Source organism: Polyodon spathula, chromosome 16 (assembly GCF_017654505.1).
Source record: "Polyodon spathula isolate WHYD16114869_AA chromosome 16, ASM1765450v1, whole genome shotgun sequence".
NCBI classification, from domain to species: Eukaryota; Metazoa; Chordata; class Actinopteri; order Acipenseriformes; family Polyodontidae; genus Polyodon; species Polyodon spathula.
Window position 1 is genome coordinate 2,649,288 of NC_054549.1, and position 24,902 is coordinate 2,674,189.

Consider the following 24,902-nt stretch of genomic DNA (forward strand, 5'->3'; position numbering starts at 1 on the left):
GTAAAATAATGAACCGAAGATTAGTTATTTTTTGTATAATTTCATTTGAAAATAAATGACCACTGCAAATATGAGTTCAAAGTTTGTTCCCTTGACAATCGACAGATTTGAAAAATGAATCGCCCCGCAACTTCGACAGCAAGGAGAAACGCGGGAAAAGAGATTCCCTAATTTACATGTTCTTAATTAAAAAAAAAAAAAAAAAAAACATTGAATAGAAGTAAAACTACTCAAGTAAAAAAAAAACTTCGTCAACTTGCTCGACATTCAGGGCTCACAGTGAAATGGCAAACGTGAATCCGCTGTCCAACCCCAAAGGAGTGAACCTGTGTCAGAAACCTGCTTTGATCCAGTGTACTAAATGCACAGTCACCTTCTACCGGTAAGCTAACAAAAACAATCTCATGTTAAATTGTGTGATACATGTAATCAGTTTTCTCCTACGTCCCTTTTTAGTAATCTGAGATTCTTCTCTGTTTTGGAATTATAACACTTTTGATGCCTTTACCTTATATATGTCTTTGCTTGGCTATTATATGTCAATTGCATGTTTGAACTCATGACACGTCTACACCGAGATCTGCCAGGGACTCTTCACAAACCAGCAGCATGTGCGGCAGAAGAGAAGAAGAGAAGAGAAACTGCAAGAGGCTTGAGTCTCACATGAGTACATCCCTGGTGACAGGTAGCAGGCTGTTTTATTCAAGTGGAACTTGGGTTTATGTTAGTTGCACAATGTGCTGTCATTAGCTGGAATTCACAGTGAAGTGTGCTGAGGTTGTTATTTTTTGTTGTTGTTTTCTTTTTCTTTACAAAATTGGGTCCATAGCAAAGCAGTAACCCTACAGTAGTTCACCAAGGTTTTATGACCCATTGCTCTGTCAAATATTCAAGCAAAAAGGATTCTGTAGCAAAAAGGACCAGTTTGTATTTGTTCATGGAGCATGTAAATTACTGTATCAAAATATATATATATATATATATATATATATATATATATATATATATATATATATATATATATATATATATATATAATGCAAAGGAAGCCTTGCACGGATATGTCTGAAAAAATAAGACACATTCGACTGTGCAGAAGTCTCTCTCCTTTCTTTAAAAGGTCATTTGATACAATTTTTTTACTCCTGAGATATATTTTTTAAATATAACATGGTATGAATTACACTTTTGTTTTCCAGCTTATTCAAAATGAACGAATATTCGAGTATTTGTTCACATTTTGTAAGAATATTCAAACATGAACAAGTCAGCCTGTTGTTCCTGCAGTGTGCCTGTTTCTGTACCAAATTATTTGATGATTTTTACTCTTTATTGTTGTTACTGTACATGTCTGTAGGACATACAGTGTTATTTTACACTGGATTACACGTTTTGCAGTTTGCTATTCTCCAACATGACACTAGGGGGCACTGTTGTACAAATTACAGAAAATCTTATTTTTCAATCATAACACTAGACTGCCAGCTGAGTGTGATTGGGGGCTGGTCACAAAGTAGCAACCTGTGATGTTCAGAAGCAGAGCCACATGGTTATCACCCAGAGAGCTGTTTAAAAAAAGAACTGGCAGGACGCAACCCTGGAATGCAATTAGGCTTTAATCTTCATCTCTAAACTACTGAATATTTTTGAGCACAACACAGATACATCTTGAGATTTTAATGCTTATTGCATTTTTTATGTGCTGTTCTTTCATGAATAACAGTAACATTATATTAATTGCAGTACCAGAATTTTCCTGCTCAAGTGTGCTAGAGATGCAGACTGACCCTGCTGGCGGGGAATGGAAGCCTCACACTGCAGGGATGAATTATACTGGATAATCGGTTACATACATGCACAGGTTACATACATGCACACAGGGTTTGGACAAAAATATAGATATCGCACATTCACACACACTTTTACATAATTAGGCTGATAGTCATATGAGTGATTCATGTCAGACCTGCCAGGCTGAGAGCAATCTGAGGTTGCTGTCATTGTGCATTACCACTTCTAATTCCCTTTGAGAAGTTGGGAGGGGAAATATCAAGAGTGTCTTTTCCAGAATGGTCCATTGAGTCATCATATCAGTAATCTGTGCATTCTTGTGTATGGAAGCGTATGTCAACCAAGCATCTGCAATCCACCCTCTATCAGATTTGCACCCTAACCCAACCATAACCATAACCCTAACCTTAACCCTAACCTTAACCCCAACCCTAGCCCTAGCACTAATCCTAACCTTAACCTTAATTCTAACCTTAACCCTAACCCCAACTCTAACCCAGCCTTTACACATTACAAAAGCCACGTCAGGGATCTCAAGAACAGATTTAGCAATCATGGGAAAGGCAACTTATTTACACAAAAGTCTGTGCTACATATCACATGTATCACAATCAATAAAACAATGCAATAATAAAAGAATCAATAAGAGTTGAGAGCTGAGTTTCTTCAGCTGCTGTTTGTTGTCTCTTGGGCAGTGACTCGGACCATCAGCGCACGGACAGGGTGGTCATCCATGAGCAGATCTGCCAGCTGCTGCTCCCGGTGAGAACCGCTCTGCCCTTCAAGAGCCTGTGCAAGGAGAGGGAGCACCAGCAGGCACAGCTCCTGCAGAGACAGGTACTGTATCATAGCTTCTCTTTTCCAGGGTCAGGGTTAAAGCAGGTGAGAATGGAAGAGCATGTTTCCCGGGCACAGGCTTTTCTAAAGAAGCATGCGCTATCATTTCAGTCAACAATAAGACAACTGGAGAGTTCTGTCCTTAGGATTGTGTGAGACTAGACCAAAGCAGAGGCAGGAATCTTACATCCAAGATTCTAAATCACATATCACAAATCAACCAATCACAGTAGTGTTTGCAAAAATTCCAGTACTATACATCTTACCCTGTGTACAGATGTCATCCTGTGCACAGAACACCACACCTAATTTAAATGTTAAAAAAATCAAAACAAAACACACATACCTAGTACCTTTAAGAAAACGTTACCGAAACCGCAGAAATAATAATAAAAAAAAGCAAGAAATGAAATCGCCTCAATCTGTACCAGATAAGACATTTAATCCTTTAATGCTACTGGCGCAAGTTTTTAATAAATATTCTCACCACTACACAGCACCTGTAGGCCTGCACACATTATTCTGTGGTAGTTGATTCTGGATTAAACTATTTCACAACTGGGAGAGGCTGGGGGATAAAAGTTATGTCTTACAAAAATAAAAATATGTTTAAATTTAAAGCTGTTCCTGAGTACAGTCTTCATTTGCATGAATTTTAATAGATTAATGTGTCATGTGTCAGGTGTCTCTTATTGTGAAATCGCCTCAATCTGTACCAGATAAGACATTTAATCCTTTAATGCTACTGGCGCAAGTTTTTAATAAATATTCTCACCACTACACAGCACCTGTAGGCCTGCACACATTCTGTGGTAGTTGATTCTGGATTAAACTATTTCACAACCGGGAGAGGCTGGGGGATAAAAGGTATGTCTTACAAAAATAAAAATATGTTTCAATTTAAAGCTGTTCCTGAGTACAATCTTCATTTGCATGAATTTTAATAGATTAATGTGTCATGTGTCAGGTGTCTCTTATTGTATAAGAAGCTCTCCCCTGTGCAATGAATAAGAGACACCCTGCACACAACGCATTCACTTATTGTATAAGAAGCTCTCCCCTGTGCAATGACTAAGAGACACCCTGCACACAACGCATTCACTTATAATACGGTTCAGAATTACAACAAAAATATTTTGTGTGGTATCACCAGAACAATGCTGGCATAATTCTTAATTTCTCAACTAGACATTTTTAGTCATACACCATTGCACATACACCATGATTCCTCCAGCCTGCTACATATTTTATCCTTCACCGGCTTTGTAACCTTCTCCCTGTGCTGCAGCTTGCATTAACTTTCTCTATAGCAGGTAGGATTTCATAAAAATCACTACAATGTTACAATCCCCTTACAGCTGACCTGCCAGGCTGACAGCAATCTAAGGTATAGATAGTTCTGTGCAGTCTTGTGTATGGAAGCAGCCTGTGCCTTGAAGGGAATGGATGTTGTTTTGTTCTCACAGAAGCACCTGATCGAGCTGACTCAGGCTGCAGCCCGGAAGAAGCTGTGCAGGGGGCGTCACGAGGAGGCGGTGCCAGCAGCCATGCAGTGTCTGCACTACTCCATAGTGGTGCACGGCCTCAGCACCCTCCCGCTCGTACTGTCCTACCTGCTGCTCACAGAGGCCAACATCGCTGAGCACTGCACCTCCCAGCCTGCCAGTCAGGCTTTATTCAATTGAGGTACAGAAACAGCAAGACCATGTAAGACCCTGTACTGAAGGTAACTAACATATCCTGTGCCTCCATCTCAGAGCTGCCTTACCCAGGGAGCACATGCTTTTCAGGCTATAGCTCTTAAACTCAAAAGCTCAATCCCCCAAAAAATTAGGGATGCTGTTCAATCCTTCAAAATAAACTTGGAAAGACTTATTTTTATAGTTTGGCATTTGCAACGGTTTAGGCCTACAGTATGTATTGTAATATTAAAGTCATTGTAGCTAACAAAATCATTAATCTTACCTGTTTTATACTTCCATTAGCTAAGTAGGTCTCAAATGTGCAGTTTTGAAAGAAACACATGTTAAAGCACCCATGTGTTTTAAAACATGATATCTGATACTACTTTAGGTTAAAGGAAGCTCTTAGTTTGTATGCCTCTTTCACAGATGAGCTCTTTGCACTTGTACTACCTGGGTCATTTCTCCACAGCAGTGTTTTAAAACAGTATTTTTGTGATCTAAATGTATAGTTCTTTGAGGTGCTTAGACACAAAATGCTTTAAAAGTGAAAAGTTATTGTAATGCAATATTGTATAGTATGTCCTCTGCTGTACTGTGCACAGTAGTGTAGAGTGGCTATCCCCAGTGCTTTAGATCCTTGCCCTTTGTTCCCCTGCTTCATCAGGTACAGGTCACCTCCAGCAGGCAGAGGAGTACTTGTCTCAGGCTCAGTGGACTGTGCTAAAGAGATCGGAGTGCAGCAGCTCCATTCTCCACAAGCTGCATTGGAAAGCTGGGCCTGCTGTACGCCGCCAAGGGGGAGTTCGATAATGCCCTGCAGCACCTGGGAAATGATGTGAGTGGAGGCAGAGCGACACATGGCACACTTCTCTACATGGGCAAAAGAAACTAACTTAAAAGTTTTCCCAAGATATTTTTGCACAGTATTTTTGTAGTTTTACCCATTCCTTTCCCATGGCTATACAATGGATTTACCATAGTTTACCCTGGTTTGCCATGTTTTTTAAATATGCTTTACCATATCTCTCTGTGCTTTACAGTGCTTTATTACACTGCTATACTTTTACTATGGGCAACTTTTATAAGGGAAACTTTACAAAAAGTACAGCTTTTTAAAATGATCAGTTTCGGTTCTACTCCTGAACCTGTAAGTTTCTGAAACTATTTTCTGGTTTCATATCCATATTGCATACTGTACTTCACTCAGTAGGGGTTGAGAGATCTAGCATCAAAGAAATGGCCTGGCAACTGTCCCAGATTAATCCACAATGCAAAGAAAGTAATTCTCTGAATTCAGCTGTTTGATTTAGGTTTTATATCATACTTTATTTTCCATATGTTGTACTTTTTTATATGGTGTGTTTATAAATGGATTTAGGGATGCAAGTCAGTTATGATTGTTTTCTTTATGATTTTTTTTTTTTTTCAATAAACTCAGCTGTTTTAAGGCCGGGACACACATACGCGACGAGGCATGATGCACTCGGCTATCGGGCAGCATTTTAAACGCTTTTTCACTGTACAAAAAATTCGGTTTTGGTTTGGGGAATATCATAACAGTTGCATCCCTAGTTGGATTCAATTTATTGCGCTATTTTCAAGGCCCAGCAATTTGGATCAGAGTTGGATCCAACTTATTTGAACAGCTGTGCGTTTGATATATTAAAATGGAACCAGATGTGTCAACAACATGCTGAACATGTCACTGCAAGCCAGGCAACCAATGAGAGCAAACTTGGACATAACAGTGACGTTTCTTGAAAGCAATTGGAGTTTGAGTAATAGAAATCTTGTCTAATTCTACAACCAAAGTTCTTTCAGGTTTGACTGAATGCCTGGTAGCTCCCCGGGCGAGTGTTTTTAGTGTTAACGCCCCACTCCACTTTACTGCTTGTTTTCCACATGCAGATTTACTATGCTAGTGAAGAGTTTGGAACCGACAGCATCGTCACATCTGGGGGCTACTTTCACATGGCCAATGTCTTCTTCCGGCAGAGCAAAATGAACGTTGCGGACTCCCTGTACACAAAGGTCAGTGACGGAAATGGAAATGCCACCAGCTGTTAAAGTTTCCTGTGCTTTTCTGCAGGGTGAAGGCTTCTTGTCTAGCAGCCGTTTATTATAGCTTGAGGTCTGCATCAAGGCTTGGCACTCGGTTCATGCAAGGTTCAGAGCTCTCAATGAGACTGACAGACAGGGATACATGTTGGCTCAGTATGTAGCCCTGGAGTCCTCAAGCCAGCCCTCTGGACTCGGCTTTGACCTTGGCCTCGGGTGTCTGACTCATTTGTTCTTGATGCTTCAAGGACAGTGCGTTGCAAACTGGTCCCATGTAATTTCATAAAATGTTTTGCCCAAATTAAATAGCGAAGAGATTAATTATATGTCATGTATTGTTTTATTTTAGTATCTTTTTAGTGTCTTATTGCCACTGCACCCGATTTTGACCAATTATTTTGAGCCCTGTGGGTCTTGATTGTCCAATTAATTGATGTGACTGTATCTAACAGCCCGCTTGCTCCGCCTTCAGGTAACAGATATCTGGAGCACTCGCCTGAGTCGGTTGGTGCAGAGTCCCTCTCAGAGTCCCAGCCTACCTTCAGCCAGCCCCGCCTCCCCTGATGAAGCTCTGGGTTTGTACAGCGCAGCTTTCATCATACATTACAAGATGCAGCTGCTCCCAGTGCTGCTGACAACAGCTTCTTTTAGAGTGATGGATTTTGCAGGCTTAAATGGTGAACCCCAGAGGCTGGAGTTGTCTTTTTTGAGCACAGAGCAGGCACTGACAAAGCTTCTGGTTAAAAAGTAATGTTATCACTGTGTTTTATTTTTTGAGCTACTGTATGTCTTGTGGTTGAGTGCCAGGCTCCTCCCACTCTGCTCCAACCTGGAGTTCTCCGCAGTTTTTTGGCTATTGGCACATTTGAGTTTCCTCTCAACATTTTTCCGTTTGCCATTTAAATCCAGCACTTATTCCAAAATGAGAAATAGATTGATGTTAAAATGCAGATTAAAAGCACACTGTGGTAGATTGTAATGACTTCAGTATCCCCTCAGTATTGCGGATTATGTCAGCTGCTGTCACGGACACTGCACTCCTGTCTCTCAGGCACAGTTTTAATGCACTGCGCTCTGGTCTCACAGGCACAGCTTTGATGCACTGCACTCTAGTCTCACAGGCACAGCTTTGATGCACTGCGCTCTGGTCTCACAGGCACAGCTTTAAGGACCCTCCTCCTCTAAGGGATTCCAACACGGGGCTCATCTGCATTCCTCTGGGCCCTTAGCAGAACAGCATTATTTTTCAACCAGACTGAAACGTTTACTTTTTATCACTCGCACCCGTACATATGAATGGCACACTTTTACACATATCTGTTACATATATAACAGCTTATACCATTGTGATGATGCTTGGGAAGGTTATTCTTTAGCTCAAGTTTTTGAGAATATTATAACACGGGGATATGGGGTATGGAGGACCCCGTCAATCCGTCTGTATGTGTATGTGTCAGACAATTTTTACATGAACATACGGTGAATGTCTTAGTGATGTGCTTTTAAATGCTGTTGATAGATTTAACTTTGTGTTTATGGATGTATTACAGTTCAGTTAGGTAACTATGCAATGGTTCTCTGTGTCATTATAAATCATGAATCAGAAATCTACCAATCACAGTACAGTATTTGTCTTATGTATAGAAGTCATCACATCTACAGAACACCACGCCTAATTCCAATGTTGAAAAATTAAAACAAAACAAAAAAAGCACACATACCTAGCACCTTTAAGAAAATATTACCGAACTTGCAGAAATAGAAAAGCAAGAAGTGAAATTGCCTCAATCTAAACAAATCATTTAAAAGTTATTACTGAGTAAGATTTAATGTATGTTATTTACAATACGTTAATAGTCATGTGTAGGGTGTATCTTATTGTATAAGAGATGTCATTTCACACAAACCCTTACCCAAACTGCACTAGATGACATCTCTGATACAGTAAGAGACACCCTGCACATGATGTAGTAAGTCTTCAGTACTCTTCTGATTCCCTGTTTTAAACGGCTTGTGGTTCTGTTCACAGATAACGCTAAGGAAGCTGAGGCTGTCCAGATGTTGAACGCTATCTTTGATATCCGAGAGCAGGCTCAGAAACAGGACCCTGCTGCCCTTGCCAACGCCTCCTGCACCCTCGCCATGCTCTGCTATATGCGCAAGGATCTGGATAGGGTAAGGATTTCTCTTCAAGGTAACGGCTGCTTCACACTTCCACAGGAGGGGCGTGCAATGCAACCAGCTACAATAAAGACGAATTCAGCTCTGGAGACAAGTCTACTCTTGGGTCTCCAGACAGTCACACCACTAGAGAGGTTGGAAATTGCCCAAGTGATGGTCTCACGATTTTAAGTGTGAACCAGCCTTGAGCCGGTTCTTCTTGGACAGTGCTTTGCATTCCATGAAGTTTTGTATAAAGAGTCTTGTATCAAGAGTTTATTGCATTATAGCTAAATGCAGTCTGAAACTTCTTTAGGAGGCTAGAAGTGTATGTTGAAAGTGAAGATGTGGAAAATCATGGCTGTTAAATGGACAGGCAGACTGAATGATTAGACTGATTCAAATGATCTTCTTGAGCGTTTTGTACTGCATAATAGACAAAGAGCCCTTAATATATACCGTGCTCCTGCATATCCATAATAATCAGGTTTTGTACTTTCCTACTAAAAATTCAACTCTGTTTGGTAAGAGATGCTGCATCAATCTTTAATTGAGATAGCAGTCGGTGCAGACTTTACTCTTATGTAACCCATCTGACAGGTCAACAGTACTGTACTATGCCCTGTTTGGCTTCAATGTGTTAAAACAACCCACTATGTAACATTATGTAGCTGTCAATTACATGCTTAAATTCAGTCAGAGAACCCACACTGCTGAGTCTGAGCTCTTGCTGAAGAGGGTTACAGGACCAGGGAGCAAAGTAGCTAATCGCTGTCTTTCTTTGTGCTTTCTGTTAAAAGAGGAACATCTATAATCAATTAGTGGCACGAAACTGTAAGAGATCAACAAGCTTTTGTTTGTGAAGAAGATTTTATTCTGAAGAATGAAACCCAATTTGAGTTTTTATCACAAGCGCGTCAATAGGTGTTTTTGAAAATTCAATAATGTAACTATCCAGTAAATTATTTGTAGATACTCTGTTTCAAGTGTTCCAGGATTTAGTAAATATCATTCATTTTGTTTTATTAGAATTTAGTAAAAACTTGAAATTAATAATTTCACACTGTAGTTTTCAATGCAACTTGTATGTTTTTGCTGGCAATATCCAGAGAGGGGCCACAGGGGTAAATAGTTGTGTCATATGGAGCTGACACTATTGGCATTTGTAGTTTGATTAGATCATTATGAAACAGCCAGCAGCCATCATGGTTGATTTATATTTAGTGTTTCAGATGCATTAGAAAGATCAGTAAACAAACAAGTACATAGTTCATTTACAGTAGTGTCCCTATCCCACATTCTGAATGAGTTTATGATGGAGTCATTCACAGAGTGCTGCAAAAGGTAAGTTTACATGATTGTATCAGACAATGTATTATGAGGCTGAGCTTGGCATCACCTGGTGTAGAGGCATAAGCGCTACAATTACAACATTATTTTCTGAAGAAAGTTCCAATATATGTTTTTGAATTTCTGCTCAATCTATCCTGACTACACCTATGTGCATGGGCTTCATATTCTGAATTTGCAGCATACGCTATAGTGCACTTGAAAATAACAGATTCAAAGCGTACCTTGAGCAAATGCATCAGCCTGTACTAAACCTGGGGAGTAGAAGCAGAATTTTTTGCACAGCAATGTCATTTCATTGTTGGTGCTTGGTTGATACTAAAATTACATTTTAAAATGCTAAAGTGTCTTTACGTTTTATGTTTGTATTAGCAAAATGTGCTTCTGGTTTACTGATTAAACAAAGTACATTGAAAGAAGAAAATGTAAAGGTGTAGAACTACTAATGTGAACATTTGAGCGTCGCTCTTGGGAGCGTAGGCAAGATCTTGTTTATAAATGAAGTGGAAAGGAAGATGCACATCAGCAAGAATTCTAATGAGATATACTGCCAGCCTGTCAGCTCAGCACTCAAGGGGAATTAACTGAGGCCTAGAAGAGACATTTACTCTTACACCTTTTCTGCAGTGCTGTGCTGTTTGATCTGTTTTCACCTGCAGCTGGGACTGAGTTTAAGCACTTTGAAATCAGCACTGTTCATTTCCATCAGCAGCAGAAAGAGACCCACCAGACCTGGTTAGGAATGCAGGCTGGCAAGAGTCAGTCTGTAACTCTCTAGATACACTAACCTTGGCTAAGAGTCGGTGTCTGTAACTCACGAGATAAAGTGAGTGACCGAATTAGCGTCCAGTGAAAAGGGGGGCAGGTGTTTAACCTCAGACTGCAAAACAGTAAAAGAAAAACAGCATGAAATTTTTAGGATTACAATACTGTAAACATGATCTTAGAGATGCCAGAAAGAGCCAAGGTCATAACTTGGGGATGCTCTAACTCTAAATCTGTTTCCCTCACTTGGGTGGGAGGTAAAATATCTCTGAACCTGCACCACTTTTTACAGTCATTCATTCTCAAATCAACTAGTAATCCCCACTTGACCATCTTAGATTAATACAAATCCTTTCAACAAATTGTCTGCATGCACTCAGTATATTGTGGCAGAGGATGGCTCATTTCTGACGGATCCAAAGAGCATGAACGAGAGGGCGCGGATCCCGACGATTGCAGTGCAGGGTTCTATGGGAAGGGCTTCCCACAGTCAGCCAAGGCATCAGAGATGAAGTGGCCCTGGTTGAGCTCTGTGGTGCCTGTGAGGGTTTGGGACTTGCTGGGGTCTTTTTGAAGGTCCTGGCGGAGGCCCCTTTCAATGAGAAGGTCAGTTATTACCTTGATACCCAAGAAAATGGATATGTGCTGCCTAAAGACCAGGCGCCCAGTCTCGTTGCTGTGCACAGACTACAAAATCGTAGCAGAGGCTGCCTCGCTGGTCCACCCAGACCAGGTACACGGTCCCGAGTCAGTTTTCGACTGATTTGGAACCTCTTGCTTTACAGCAGGAGGACTGGTCGGTCGGTTACTTTTCTGTCTCAATCAAGAGAAGGCATTTGACAGGGTGGATCATGGCTACCTATTTGGAGCCTTTCAAGCATTCAGATTCAGGCTTTCAGGAGAGGAGTACGTCAAGGATGCCTGCTGTCTGGTCAGCTCTACGACCCGTGCATTAAGCTCTTCTTGTGTCTCTTGTGTCCAGCCTATGCTATTGAATTGCTCCTAATGGTCTCCGATCCGATTGATCTGGAGAGAATGAGGAGCTGCCGAGTGTTTACTCTGCCGCTTCTTGTGCCAGAATCAACTTGAACTTAAATAGGACTGCTACTAATAATAATAATGAAAATACTAATATACAAAGGTCTAGTTTCCTGATTCAGTTTATTTCAAATATAACTAAAAGCATTGGTCATTACACAATACAGATTAATTATTGTGTGTATTGTAACACTGTACCAGCCCTTGTCATTTTAAAATGTTGCGTCCAATTTAAATTGAAACATTGTATTTCAATCACGGTGTGCCAAATTACTATCTAAGACACAGTGTTGAAATTTAAAACCAAAACAGGTATTGAAGTCCTCTGGTTTGAAAAGAGGCTGTTAATGGCACATACATTAAAAGCCACTATGAAATAAGAGAGAAGCAGCTGTATTTATACATTTTATAAAGCAATACAGAACAGTTGTGCAACTGTATTTAGCTTCCAAAAAAACACAGAACTAATCCTTACAATGTACTCTGAACACCAGATAGTGCACACTCCATAAAAACACAGGGCTGTATTCAAACCTTACCTGAGGGGGAGGAGGTTCCTTCAGTACAAGGCTACAGATAGGACCGGATAGATACACAAGCTCTTTGCTAATAAAATGGAATTTGAATATATAACAGGCAAGTGGAACAAAGACATTTCAGTGTAGCATTAATGTGGGCCAAAATAATATTTTGTAGCGATTATTTGGCATAAATAGTTATCCTTACGTTGCATCAATGACCCAGATAAAACAGACAATGGCATACGGTGGTCTTGTTTGTTTTTTGTTTTGTTGGGAATGGAGTAGCCAATAAAAATGCCCAAATGTTTTAATATTTTTTTTTGTGTGTGTATTATTTATGTATTCACATTTTACCACAAACAATTTAACTCATTTAATACAAGCATTTTTTTTGCACATAACTTTAAACTTCCAAAACTCTTTGCAAAATGTCTGCTCTAGTGCACTGATAGTGTAAGGATTAATGCCCACATTGTGAAACACAGCAATAACAATCCATGATGTGGTACGGAACAGAAAAACCAGAGCACTTGTTATATAAATATTTTTTTTAATCGCTCTTCCTGCAGTGATTTAGAGGACAGATCCCAAACCCCAGTGCACTAGAGCGGACATTTTGAAAAGAGCTTTGAAACAGACTTTAAAGTTATAAGTGTAAAACGTCAGGATGTTAACAATGAAAAGGAAAATGACAGGTCCGTTATTTAAACAGTTTTAGCAGCACATATAATTTTGGAGCCCCCCTACTTAGTGTTTAACTGGAGATTCAATATATTTGAAAGTGCATGGAACGCTTGCATGAATAGACAACAGTTCAACCTTTCAGGTTTTTTTTTTTTTACTGATGAGTCATATTAAACTTGGTCAAAACTATTGCAACTGTTAATTTGAATACTAGCAAAAATGATATAAAGTACTGTAACATTTATAGTTGTTATCACGTTGCATCATTTGCTGACCCAAAGAAAACGTTGTTTTTCATATAGATCACTTATATCAGCATGTATTGATTATTGATTATAATGTATTTTTTTTGCTTTACTACATAGTATGTTTTTCATGAAATGTCCTGGAATACCTACCTTTAGACCATTTGTTACTGTGACAAAGGAGCCCCAGAGAGCCAGGGTCAGCTCCTCTCAGCTGAGTCAAGACAGTGCCAAGATCTACAATTAAAACAATATAAATATTTATAGTGGAGTGTTTTTAAAAATCTTTGTAATACTGTATAATCATAGATTTGAGTTTAATTAACAGCTTAGAATGGGGAGGGATATTTATTTTGATTTGATAGACACAATTTTACAGTGTACACCAGATGTTAAAATATCACATCATTGAGTAATGTTTTTAAAAATGCAGTTTGATATTCATGAAACTGATCTACACTATTGCTGAAGACATCAAGAACAGTCGCCAACAGCATTTTATTCATTAAACCTTAAAAAAAACCTCCCGTGTTTAAGCTTTCTAAATTGGCCCTCAATCTTTAATGCTATCCACAGACAGTCTCCGCAGTCATCCTCCACCTATCTGTGCATTCCATTTCTACATTAGGGTTGTGCTGCAGCCCTGGCTGTGAATGTTCTTCATCTCACAGTGTGGACAGGCCAGAGGCTGTTGTGGCAGCACTCTGATGTGATAAATCAGAAATCCCAGTGGGAACACGCTGAGAAACGCCTCCCGCTTCATATGGGATGAGGCGATGCTCTTCTCCTTGAGGGATCTCATGATATGAATGAACACAGGGAGTGTCAGGCTCCAGCAGGCTTTAATAGACTGGGATGCTACCCACTGACTGCCTAGCATCTGTAGGCACGCAGGGGAGAGTCACCTGCAGCTGCAACAAGCTCAGGGGCAGGCAAGCGCCATATACAAAAACAAAGCAATGCTTTATCTTCAAGGGGTAACAGGTTCAAAAGAGAACACGTGACTTCCTCAATGACTGGGGGAAAAGACAAGGACTGTTATTTGAAATACTGAAGGCTATAAATGTTCTACCGATGATTCGATTTGTATTCTACAATCTGTTACCAGTCAACCCAAATTATGTTGCCTCTAAAGTACCCGATGTACTTAACTAACTTAAATTTTGAAGTTTCACGAAAGCTACCTTTGCTGTTAGGATATGAGGGTTGTTGGAGACAGCATGGTAATGTCCTTGTTAATGCTATAAAATCATTGAAATCAAGTATTAAAATCTAAAAATATATACAGGAGAAATTTCTACCATGTTTATTTTCTGGTAAAGTTTATTTGCATACATTTTGTAATACTTTGTGGAGACGGTGAACTAAACCCTGGACCACTTATGTCTGATATTCAAGCATGGCCGTTCTTGAATAACAATACATTATCGTGCGAGACTCAGCAAGATGAAAATTGTTCTACAGTCAAAGGTCTGACATTTTTTCAAATCCACATTCGTAGTATGTTAACAAAAATCGATCAGCTAAGAAGTTGGACTGACACCTGATGTGTTCGCTATCTCTGAAACATGCTTATACACTAAAATTGACAAGGCTCAAATTGAAACAGATAAATGTTATGAGATACCGCATGGACCGAACAAGGAGGGGTGGGGGGTGGGGGGGTTGCTTTGTTTATATCAAATAAGTTTCAATCTGTTTATAAAACCAAAGCAAAACCTGACCCTTGGAAGCTGTATTTACTAAACTTTAATTAGACAGAAATAAGGAATTGACTGTTGGCTGTCTATACAGAGCCCCCCTCCTCTGATCCATCTACCTTTGAGAACTTGAGTAAGTTTTTAGGAGAGGTGGAAGCAGGTAAGGAATTGATTTTAATGGGGAATGTAAGCCTAAATTATAGACCTCAGCCAATTTCTCTGCTGCTCCCTAGGAACCCCCAGTCATGGTTGGCAATGACGAGCCTGGATTTGAACCTGTGATCTCCAGGCTACAGGGTGCATCCTGTGCCTTTACTGGATGTGTCACTTGGGAGCCCCCCTGGGTGCCTTTTTTATTGACTTTTCTAATGCTTTTGATCTAGTGGACCATACAATACGAGTAATGGAGTTACAGGTATTACATTACATTTTCTATTTTTATTAATGAAATACCTAATATCTGCAAGAAAAGTTCTGTACATATGTATGCGGATGATACTGTGGTTTACTGTAGTTCTGATAATATCCATGACTTAACTAAGATACTACAGAACAATTTTCTTGAACCATTTTAATATGTACCTTGTGTATTGTCTTGTCATTATGTGTTCTTATTATTTTTATTTTTGAAACCTATAACCTCCTACTGTACTGGGACACCTTTGAAAACAAGCTACCTGAAGCTCATATGGCATTCCTAAAAAATAATTTTATGTATAATAATAATAATAATAATAATAATAATAATAAATCTAATCAGCCAAATAAAGAACTGAAATCTGAGAACAGCACGCTTTTCTTCATGATAGGTCTTGTAACAGGAGACATGGCTTTAGCGGTCCAATGTATTTGTCAGCAGCAATGTAGGGTTTGACTTGCTTTTATAGATCAAGGGTTCGATCTGTACACTTGTGCTCCTGTGCACCACAAGAATGAAAAAACAATGTAATAAAAACTGGTGAGGAGCAACACTAGTGTTAATTTCATGACACCTGTTGGCAATGGTACACATCCTGTCCGTGAGCAGATTTACTATACTTTTACTGCTAAACTTTTATAAGGGACCTTATTTTTTGTCTTACATCATATTATAGCCTATATTCCTCATGTTAATAATGTAGGTTATTAACAGCACTTTGTGAAAGTCCACTGAGTGGTGGTTATCAGCTGGATGGGCTGTATATTTCACCTGTGTAACTCCCAGTAAATTATAGCTCCTTGGTAAACCTGTCCCCGGGCACAGGGCTGATCAGCACGATCCTCATCAGGGTCCTCTGAATGCAATGCAGTTTCCAAACCAGAGCAAACTGGAGCCTGGCACTTTGTACAGTGTAATAAGTTCAGCTGATTTGTGACAGCAGCACTGCAATCTGTAGGCTTGTTGTATCTTGCACAGAGTGTAAAGAGGGGAACCGCTGAGTGGGTGTGATCTGTATTCCCCACAATATCTTTAGCTCTTCATGAATGCAAGGTCTGAAGCGTATTCTTCATTTTATTTCCCTTGTTCCACAACAGATCAAGACCTGACTTTGCCTGCTGTTTCTGGAATTCTTTGAGGTGTTAAATCTGCAAGCTGCCTGGCAGGACTGAAGCCAGAGCTTCTTGCTGGTTCAAGTCCTTTGTTAGTGGCAGCTGTTATTGATTATTACTGCTGTTACTATTCCACTATGAATTGCATGCTGAGTAAACACAAGTGCGAGGGTGATTGCAGTAAGCTAAAACTTTCAGAAACCAAGTCAAGTACATGCTCCTGGTAGACTTACAATACCGTTTATTTATTTTGAATAAGTACTGCATGCATTTTCATGTAAAGCTGAATTGCACACTGAACAGAACTATGAAAGAGGGAGTCATTCAGTTATATAATTGAGAATCATTGGGCTCAGTTCACACAGGATTATTTATTATCTGCAGGCACGCATCCAAACATCCTTCATGCTCTCCATCTTACAAGCTCAGGACCCATTTGATTTACACAAAACCAATTTCAGTTTCATAAAACACCTTTTATAGGTTTAGGTACTCTACATCAAATTCCTAACTTAATTGGCTTGTATAAAATACATCTATAAATCATTTACCTCTAAACTTCTGCATGGATCTCCTTATTAGACTTTTCTACTTGTTTTAAAGGTAGGGAACTTTGGTGGACCAATTGGTTTAAACAAATATAAAGTTTCGGACTCCTTGGTGGAGATAGGTTTATTTTATTTTGTTTTCTGTATTCCCAATAAAACACGCTGCGGTTTTAAAACAAACACTGCTGTGTACCATGTGTGCATTTAAAGGGACAGACACTGGCCGGTGAAATGGGGTTGATGCATCAGACTCTATTTATTTAGAATTCAATGTATTGTAGAGATAGACTCTGGTTAGATACTTGCACATAGCTGAAACGTTTAGTTCCACTGCTGTCCAGCTCTTCTCTGTCTTGTGCTCTAGTTCACACGTTAAACGCATCTTTACTGTGAGCGACAGGTAGAGCAAGTGTCCTGGACTGCCCCTGTCCAGCAGTGAATGTCCGCTCACCAGTGTTGTAGCTACTCCAGCTTTGTTTAACTGTGGGTTTCGCAGGGCTTATAAATAAGAAACATAAGAAGGTTTACTAACAAGAGAAGACCATTCAGCCCCCAAGTGCTCATCTGATTCCTAATAGCTGGTTGATCCCAAAACTGTGAAGTCAGGTCTTAAAAGATCCATGTGATTCAGCATCAACGTGTGGCTAGGTAACCCATTCCATACCCTCAGTGAAGATGTTTCAAGTGTAAAGGATCAGTCGCCACTAAGATGTAGAGCAGGGGTCTCCAACCCTGTCCTAGAGAGCTACTGTGGCTGCTGGTTTTCATTTTAACCAATCTCTCATTTACTTAATTGAACCAATTATTGGCTTAATTAGTCAAGATTAACAGGTGTTCCAGATCTTTAGTCACTGATGATGTAAAGACACCTATAAAACATGCTTGATAAGGGCTCTCCAGGACCAGGGTTGGAGATGGTGTAAAAGATACCGTAGAGATAGATGTTGCTGTTTGGTTTTAGTTTTGGGACGAAAGAATCATGTTATTTTCTAAGATGTAAATCTGTAATTCACAAACTCAAATGGGGACCCTCAAATCCTTTTGAAATTTCAAATACGCAAGATGCGTTCTGTGAAGATCATTTCACTGTTCGTGAAGCGTGACATAAATAAAGCAAAAAAAACAAATCTAGAAACACAGAAAGGCAATGCTGTGCTGCTGTTACACTGGTCAGAGCTCAATCAGAAACAACAGCAAATTATACCCGAGAGATTTCTGATAACCATGGTTTAGGAAGATGTTCCATGTAAGTGTGCAATACCATGCAAGCTGCCAACAGTCAGGTCTGTATCAAAGACCACCTGTCTACTTTGAGAGACATACAAAGACCATTTACTTTTATCCTTATAATATAGCTTCATGGTAAATTCACCCAACACAATGTATCTCAGCTAAAAACATAAAAAATAGCAGGTGTTAATACCAGCAGGGTTTGTACTAGCACTAAGGCAGCTGATTTCAATACAGAAACAAATATTAATGAATTACCCATTTCCCGTTCTATAAACCTGAGAGCAATATTAATATTTCTCATTCTTCACCCCTGGCAGAAGTAAGGAAAAAAAAAAAAAACATCGAAAAACCTTTTGGGGTTTCTTACTGTCAGTGGGATTTGTACTGGTAATAAGAAACTCCAAAAAGCCTGATGCTAGTAGATTTTCAGCTGGCTCTAGCCACTCCATTTTCTTATTGGTAAGAACCCAAGCTCACGCCAGCATAGTCCAGTAGGAACGTTCATTCCAGTTTATTGCAAGTGCTTTACATGTCTGTTGACAGTTAGTAAATTATTCCACAAAATGCAAACTTCTCGCTTTACTCTTTGAAGCTGATCAGTGCACACAAACCTTTTTTTTTTTTAAATATACAATAAATTAAAAAAATGAAAAACACTGAACCATATGAAACAAGCAAAGAAAAAAAGAGCACATGTTAACATTGGTACTGTGGAGTGTTGGTTTGACGTTTCGGTTTCTTCCTAGCTACGTATGTAATGAATTACTGATCCGGGCTGCTTCCCTGGATGGAATCAATGGAATGATATAGTAGGATCCAGGCAGGTCCTGACTCTTTAAAACAACTAGCAGCAGTATTAACAATGTTAACCAGTGGAAGGACAAAAGCAAATGTTCACAGTGAACAAAAGCTAAACCAGTTCAACTTGTTCATGTGCCATCATGCTTACCCTTTGTGGAAAACATCTTGGATAAAATGGTCAAACGGACCTAGCCAAGGCCCAAATCTACACGTGGCAGGGAACTTCAAGAAACAAGTGATTTGAAATATCAACTGGGTTTCTTTTCAATACAGGGGGAAAGCAAGCCCCAATTGATGTGGTAATCCAGACCGGCTTTCCACAGGACGTTAAGGAAATTCTCTTTTTTAATGACATTCTGTATTGTCATTGCCCCACTGTAGGGATAGATGGCTTATAATCTGCTTTAGAGACCATTCAAGAGGAGGTACTCAAAGAGAGGGCAGAATCACTAGCATGTAGAGGGACTGAACACAACATTTGAAACACCTGCCACCATGAGGTCTAGGGTCAACATGTGACAAGCCTGCAAGATGTTTGAACTGCTCTGGAGAATATGTGACCATTTCTCCCTGGTTCCTTCAGGGCAGTTATACAGGTGGAAATCTGTGGCAAAGTCTGCTCTCCTGAACAAATCTTTTAAGATCCTGTTCCTATTGAAGCATCAGTAACTAGTGCAGTCTTGGATATGGCAAACCCTGTCAACTAAGTGTGTACTATCGACCCTATACCAGTCTAGCAGATCTGCTGTCTTGCCTCTCATGACTGAAATGAAATTACAGCGGGGAGATGCAGCTTTTATATATTACAGAACACTTACCAGGGATTCCATTTGTATTACAAGTAACATTCTATTTATTAAAAAGCTGATGTTCCAAATGCTTGGTCCGCCTCTTGTCCTGCACACTTTGAAATGTTCTGTGTGTGCGTGACTGCCACAGACGACCTTCACAGCAGTGACCTAAAGTGAGGCAATGCAAGGTGAAAGGGGCTGCTTTGGCACGTCGGAACAGCAGGGAATGTCATGAGGCTCCATTGCGAATGAAGTGAACTAAACGGCAAGAGAAAATCAAACAGAAGCATCACATTGGAAAAAGACGGATTCTGTAAAAAAAAAAAATAGGCAAGGTCTGGGAGCATTTCTGTAAATGTCCCTTTCTTTCTCATTTGATTTTTTCTCATCAAAATTCATTAAAATCTTTCAATAATGATGAGAAACACAATATAAAAAGCAATTAAAACAGTGCTTCGTTTATTTGATTTAGTCACCGTGGTGGGTATGAATGGAAGTGATGGACAGGAGTTTAACATGCCCAAGGAAGGCTGCCTGCTGGTATGTTTGTTTTAGCATCCATTCACAAACCTTTCGTGCAGAATCATCCTGACTCTCCTGTCAGCTGTATCCACTGCACTGCTCAATGCAATCAGACAATAAGGAACGGAGTTGTGTTTCAGGGCACTGGCTGCTTTCAGACGTCTATTCCCATTGCAGTTCTTAAAACAACAATCTGTTTGTTTGTGCTTGCCTGGGTACATTTAGCACTGGGAAGCCAGTCATAAAAATATGATTATTTAAACTGGAAACAACGTATTTGCTATAAAATACATATGCATACAGTACTTAGTTAGTGTGACCTAACTTAAGTCAAACTATCCATTGTCCAGTAACTCATTGTTGTGCCTTTTTTATACGATGAAGAATTTCTTGCTGTTTAATTTTAGAATGTAAACATGTATCGCTAAAATACTAACATTTTATACAAAATAAAACAGTAAGAGCTTACTCCATACAGCTGGTATTACAGTGAATGGCTTTCACCAAGACCACTGTTTTAACAAAGGCTTTCTAAATGCTGGACCCTTACTCTGGTCCTCGGTTCAGTGGTTACCCAACAGGGGACCACAACAGAACCTGAGGGAGCAGAGGAAACCAAAGCACTCAGATAAAAGAACTGTGGAGCCTCTCTCTCTCTCCTGCCTAGCCTGCTCTATAAAGAAGCGCTTATATGGGTCTGTTTCACACAGTTCAACCTGAACTCCCTGGTGTTTGAAAACCTAAGAACAGTGGACACAGAGTTCCATCAATATGAACCCTTATTTAATAAACAGGCCTGTCTCGGTTTCAAAGCACACTAGAACAAGAATGGTACCAAAGAGAATGAGGGAGGCAGACTGGAGGCCTCTAGTTGTAGGTGGCACTCAAGCTGCTTAGATCAATATTCTTGCTTCAGCGGTTGCCAGGTAATGAGTTACACTGCCACTACAGCTTGGACCAATAGAAATCAGGTCTACTGAACATTCTTCAGCAAAGACAGGCATCCTTATTAGGTAAGTATTCTTCAGTTAATTAGACACCGCTTTCTACTGATCCAACTGTATGAATCATTCTACTTTCAAGTGGCAATGCAACAAAACAACATTTCCTGATGCATCTGTCCTCTAAATTCTCTGCACTTACTTATGATCCTGCCTGTGAAATATATAGATAGGAGTAATATAGAGATATATAGGAGTAAGCAACTTTGAATGCCAAATCTACATTTTAACTGCAATTCACCTTCACCAGCCCGCACTGAAACTGCTGGTGTGGTGTAACAGTGCAGGAGAACCACACCCCACGCTCCCATGAGCCTTCACTGCAGGTAAGCTGCCCTAGTTTTTATGCTGATCTGGGTTTGGAGAGATGGAAAATAAAAACTGAAACCATGAGGCTTTGTGGTTAGAGATGGTGACTGGGAAGAGACTGATTTGAAATCGCAGTTAAACTAACAAGAGCAAGGGATAAGCACCAAGGTATCATCCAGCTTTCAATACCCATACCTCATGAATATGAATCATGGGCTATCCTGGTTAAACCATTTTCAAATATAGAATTAACTTGCAGACATAATATTCTGGCCCAGCTGTATTGAGCACCCTCTGAAGAATCCACACCCCCGTGGTCTCGTACTGAATTACTTGAGTGTTGTAAAGGGAAGCAGCCTGCCAATGCTGTGAGTGCGTGTATGTTTGTGTGTGTGTGTGCTGTGTGTGTGAGAGTGTGCGAGCCTGCAGCCTCACTCAGTCAGTAGCTTGATCTCACTGCTGCTGATGCTGTTCATGTTGAAGGGGGTGTCTGGCAGAGCCAGCTCAGGGTCGCTCTCGCTGGAGGTGGAGCCCGCACTCATGGCGTACACAGCCTCTGGGATGGCGCTGGCAGGCAGGCACACCTCGGGCTCGCTGCTGGTCTCGCTGGTGCTGGACACGACGGAGAGCAGGGACATCTTGCGGGTGAGGTGGCTGGGCAGCAAGGAGAGCGTGTAGTCGGCGATGATGCCCCCCACGTCTAGGTCGCAGGCGCGGTCGAAAGCGATGAAGCCCACGTTAGCGTTGGCCTCACACACCACAAACGAGCCGTCGTCCTTCATCAGCAGGTCGATGCCACACACGTCCATGCCCAGGATGTTGGACACCTGCACTGCCAGCTGCTTGCCCTGCTCGCTAAGGGGGCACAGCATCCCCACGCCACCTGCAGGGACACACAGCATATAGAAAAACACCACCCATGGGAGATGTGCACAGTACTCCAGCAGTTCACCATGCAATTCCAACATGACTCAATGCTGCCTCTTCTGGCTTTAGTATTTTCTTTAAGAAATGCTTTAAAAATGAATGCCATATTGCAAATAGAATACATCAAACGACTATACGTCATTGTAAAGCTTTCCGCAACAAACATTAAGAAAAATACAGCTGGTGGAACTGAAAGGACATGCTTTTTAAACAATCGCTTTTAATGGAAAAATATTTATGACTTTGCTGCATGAATTTAAAGGAATAACTTTTCCCTCTATAACCAGGATTGGTGGATGTGTTCTTGGCTGCTTTACCCTGCGTTCACAAGTCAATATATTTATATTATCAACAGATTCTGCAGTAAACTTTTATTTGGGAATGCAGAACATTGCATTCTGCATTTGAAAACGCAAGTTTACCTTGTCTTACCTATTTTGACTGTCTAATAAACTACAATTGAAAATGAATGATTTTTGCTTTCTACGGTGATCAGAGTTCTGTGAGTGGTTGTCAAGGCAACAGATGGCACAGCAAGTGCTGGACAACGTAACTAATTTAGAGCTGATATAATAAAGACCAGCTTGGTAGAGAGATGGAATATCAAGAGTTACTGATTCACGTTCTATCATTTCTGTTTCACTCACTGCATCCTGGGGACTTACAATAACTCACTTACAATGACCCCCAAAAATATCTTGATGTTACCATAAATTATGTGGTGGGTTTAACTCACTGGAATACAGTCGTTTTCAAGTGTCCCTACAGCTTCAACTACAACTGGAGGAACACAAAGAAACCTGAATGTGAACAAGCCCTAAATTCTCCATACCAATGAAACACTCACTACTACTCAGTATAGAAATACTTCAAGAAACATAACCAGTTCAATGAGACATGTTTCCACTGGAAGTCTTTTGAAGACACTGATAAAGACCTGTGGTCAAAACGTTTGTCATTGAGATTCTTTTAGTGTTTCTAAGCTCTGCACTCTGAAGTTTGACATCTAACATGAAACAATGTAGTAAGCAGAAGACAGAGTCATCTCTTTATTGTGGGTCACTGCTTTTACAGCAAGTTCAATACAACCATACAGATACAGTGATACAGCAAACTCAGTACCCATACCTCATGAATACCCCCAAATCAATGGCTAATGTTTGCTTTGTGTGGTTATACACTGTACAGAAGATGTATCATTCACTGTGTAGGGATATGACTTTCAGCTGATTGCAGTGAGTTTGCAGTCAGCACTGATGATTAAAGGGAGTTGTCACCTGTCACTGTGCCTTCCCCCCTTCAGAACCCTACAGGATAACAGTGAGGCTGTGAGTGCCAGAGACCCACCCAGAGAGCAATTACTCTGCATCCTCCCGTCCGTGGAGCAGCGCAGCATGGAGCCAATCAGACGCCCCCCCACCACCACCACGCGGACGTCCTTCCCGTGGGACTCCTTCACGTACTTCTGGAAGAGGTAGGGCGCCTCGTGGCGGATCACGTGGGAAATATCCGTCAGGTGATGCTTGTCCTGGGCGAGGAACACTGCCTTCCCTGAACAGGAACAGAGAACAGGATGGTTTACAAGCATTGTGCATATATATATATATATATATATATATATATATATATATATATATATATATATATATATATTTTAAAAGAAAAGCTATAACTACTATAATTATCATAAAAGAAGTACAGCCGAACTCCGAACAACCGTTACACCAAACATTCATTGCGTGGTTTCACCGTTCTCAAAGCAACACTAAAAGCCTAAATAAAGCAATGCAGTTTAACAGTCTGTTGCTACAAAGCTAAATATAACACAATGGGTTGGAATGATGTGCCTGTGGGGAAGTGGAAAGCAGTGAAAGAGACAGCAGTGAGCATGAAGAAGAGCTGGCATGAGTCACTCATATTTGACACACAGAAGCTGTGTCATTTTTGAGAGGGCAGTTGAATATTTAGAGAAGCAATCAAATATAGACAGAAAGGGCATTTGGATTGTGATGGCAAAGAGGGACCGCACACTTAAAAAGCAGAGTCAAGGCATTAAGCAGAAAAAGATCAGCAATGACTTTAAATCTCCACCCCCATCCAGACTGAGTTAGAATCAACACATTTCAGTTCATGTCAGCTGCTGAATGAAACCTACTTGTGTTCTTTAAAAATTATTAGCATTTGTTTATATTCACAGTAAATGACACAAAACATTATCTGTAGACAGTTGATTTCTTACTTCTGTTACAAGGTTAAAATGTGTTTTTACTCTGCAGTAGTGTGTGGCAAAGCCACACTCAGGAGAAGACTTGTGTGGGAAGTTCTGAGGGGGGCTTGAACAGAGCAGGGTTTGATAATTTAGCACCGGTAGGCTCTCTGGTGCTAAACTTTCAAACGATTTACTGT

The 24,902-nt window shown here is 40.3% G+C and overlaps 2 protein-coding genes across 2 annotated transcripts in view; one reads left to right on the forward strand and one right to left on the reverse strand.

The window, feature by feature from the left end:
* Nucleotides 1–284: 284 nt before the first annotated feature.
* Nucleotides 285–23,871, forward strand: LOC121329281 (zinc finger MYND domain-containing protein 12-like). The gene is given in 9 exon segments (XM_041274815.1): nucleotides 285–382; nucleotides 2,487–2,628; nucleotides 4,095–4,264; nucleotides 4,976–5,078; nucleotides 5,080–5,148; nucleotides 6,222–6,344; nucleotides 6,844–6,946; nucleotides 8,401–8,546; nucleotides 23,800–23,871. Coding segments are annotated over 9 exon segments (969 nt in total). The 3' UTR covers nucleotides 23,815–23,871.
* Nucleotides 18,633–24,902, reverse strand: part of LOC121329280 (beta-citrylglutamate synthase B-like) — a 36,495-nt gene continuing 30,225 nt past the window's right edge. Inside the window, exons 4-5 of the mRNA XM_041274813.1 lie at nucleotides 23,844–24,047; nucleotides 18,633–22,452 (exon numbers count right to left, since the gene is read on the reverse strand). Coding sequence (XP_041130747.1) covers nucleotides 22,001–22,452; nucleotides 23,844–24,047 — 656 coding nt within the window. The 3' untranslated portion in view covers nucleotides 18,633–22,000. The remainder of the gene's footprint in view (nucleotides 22,453–23,843; nucleotides 24,048–24,902) is intronic.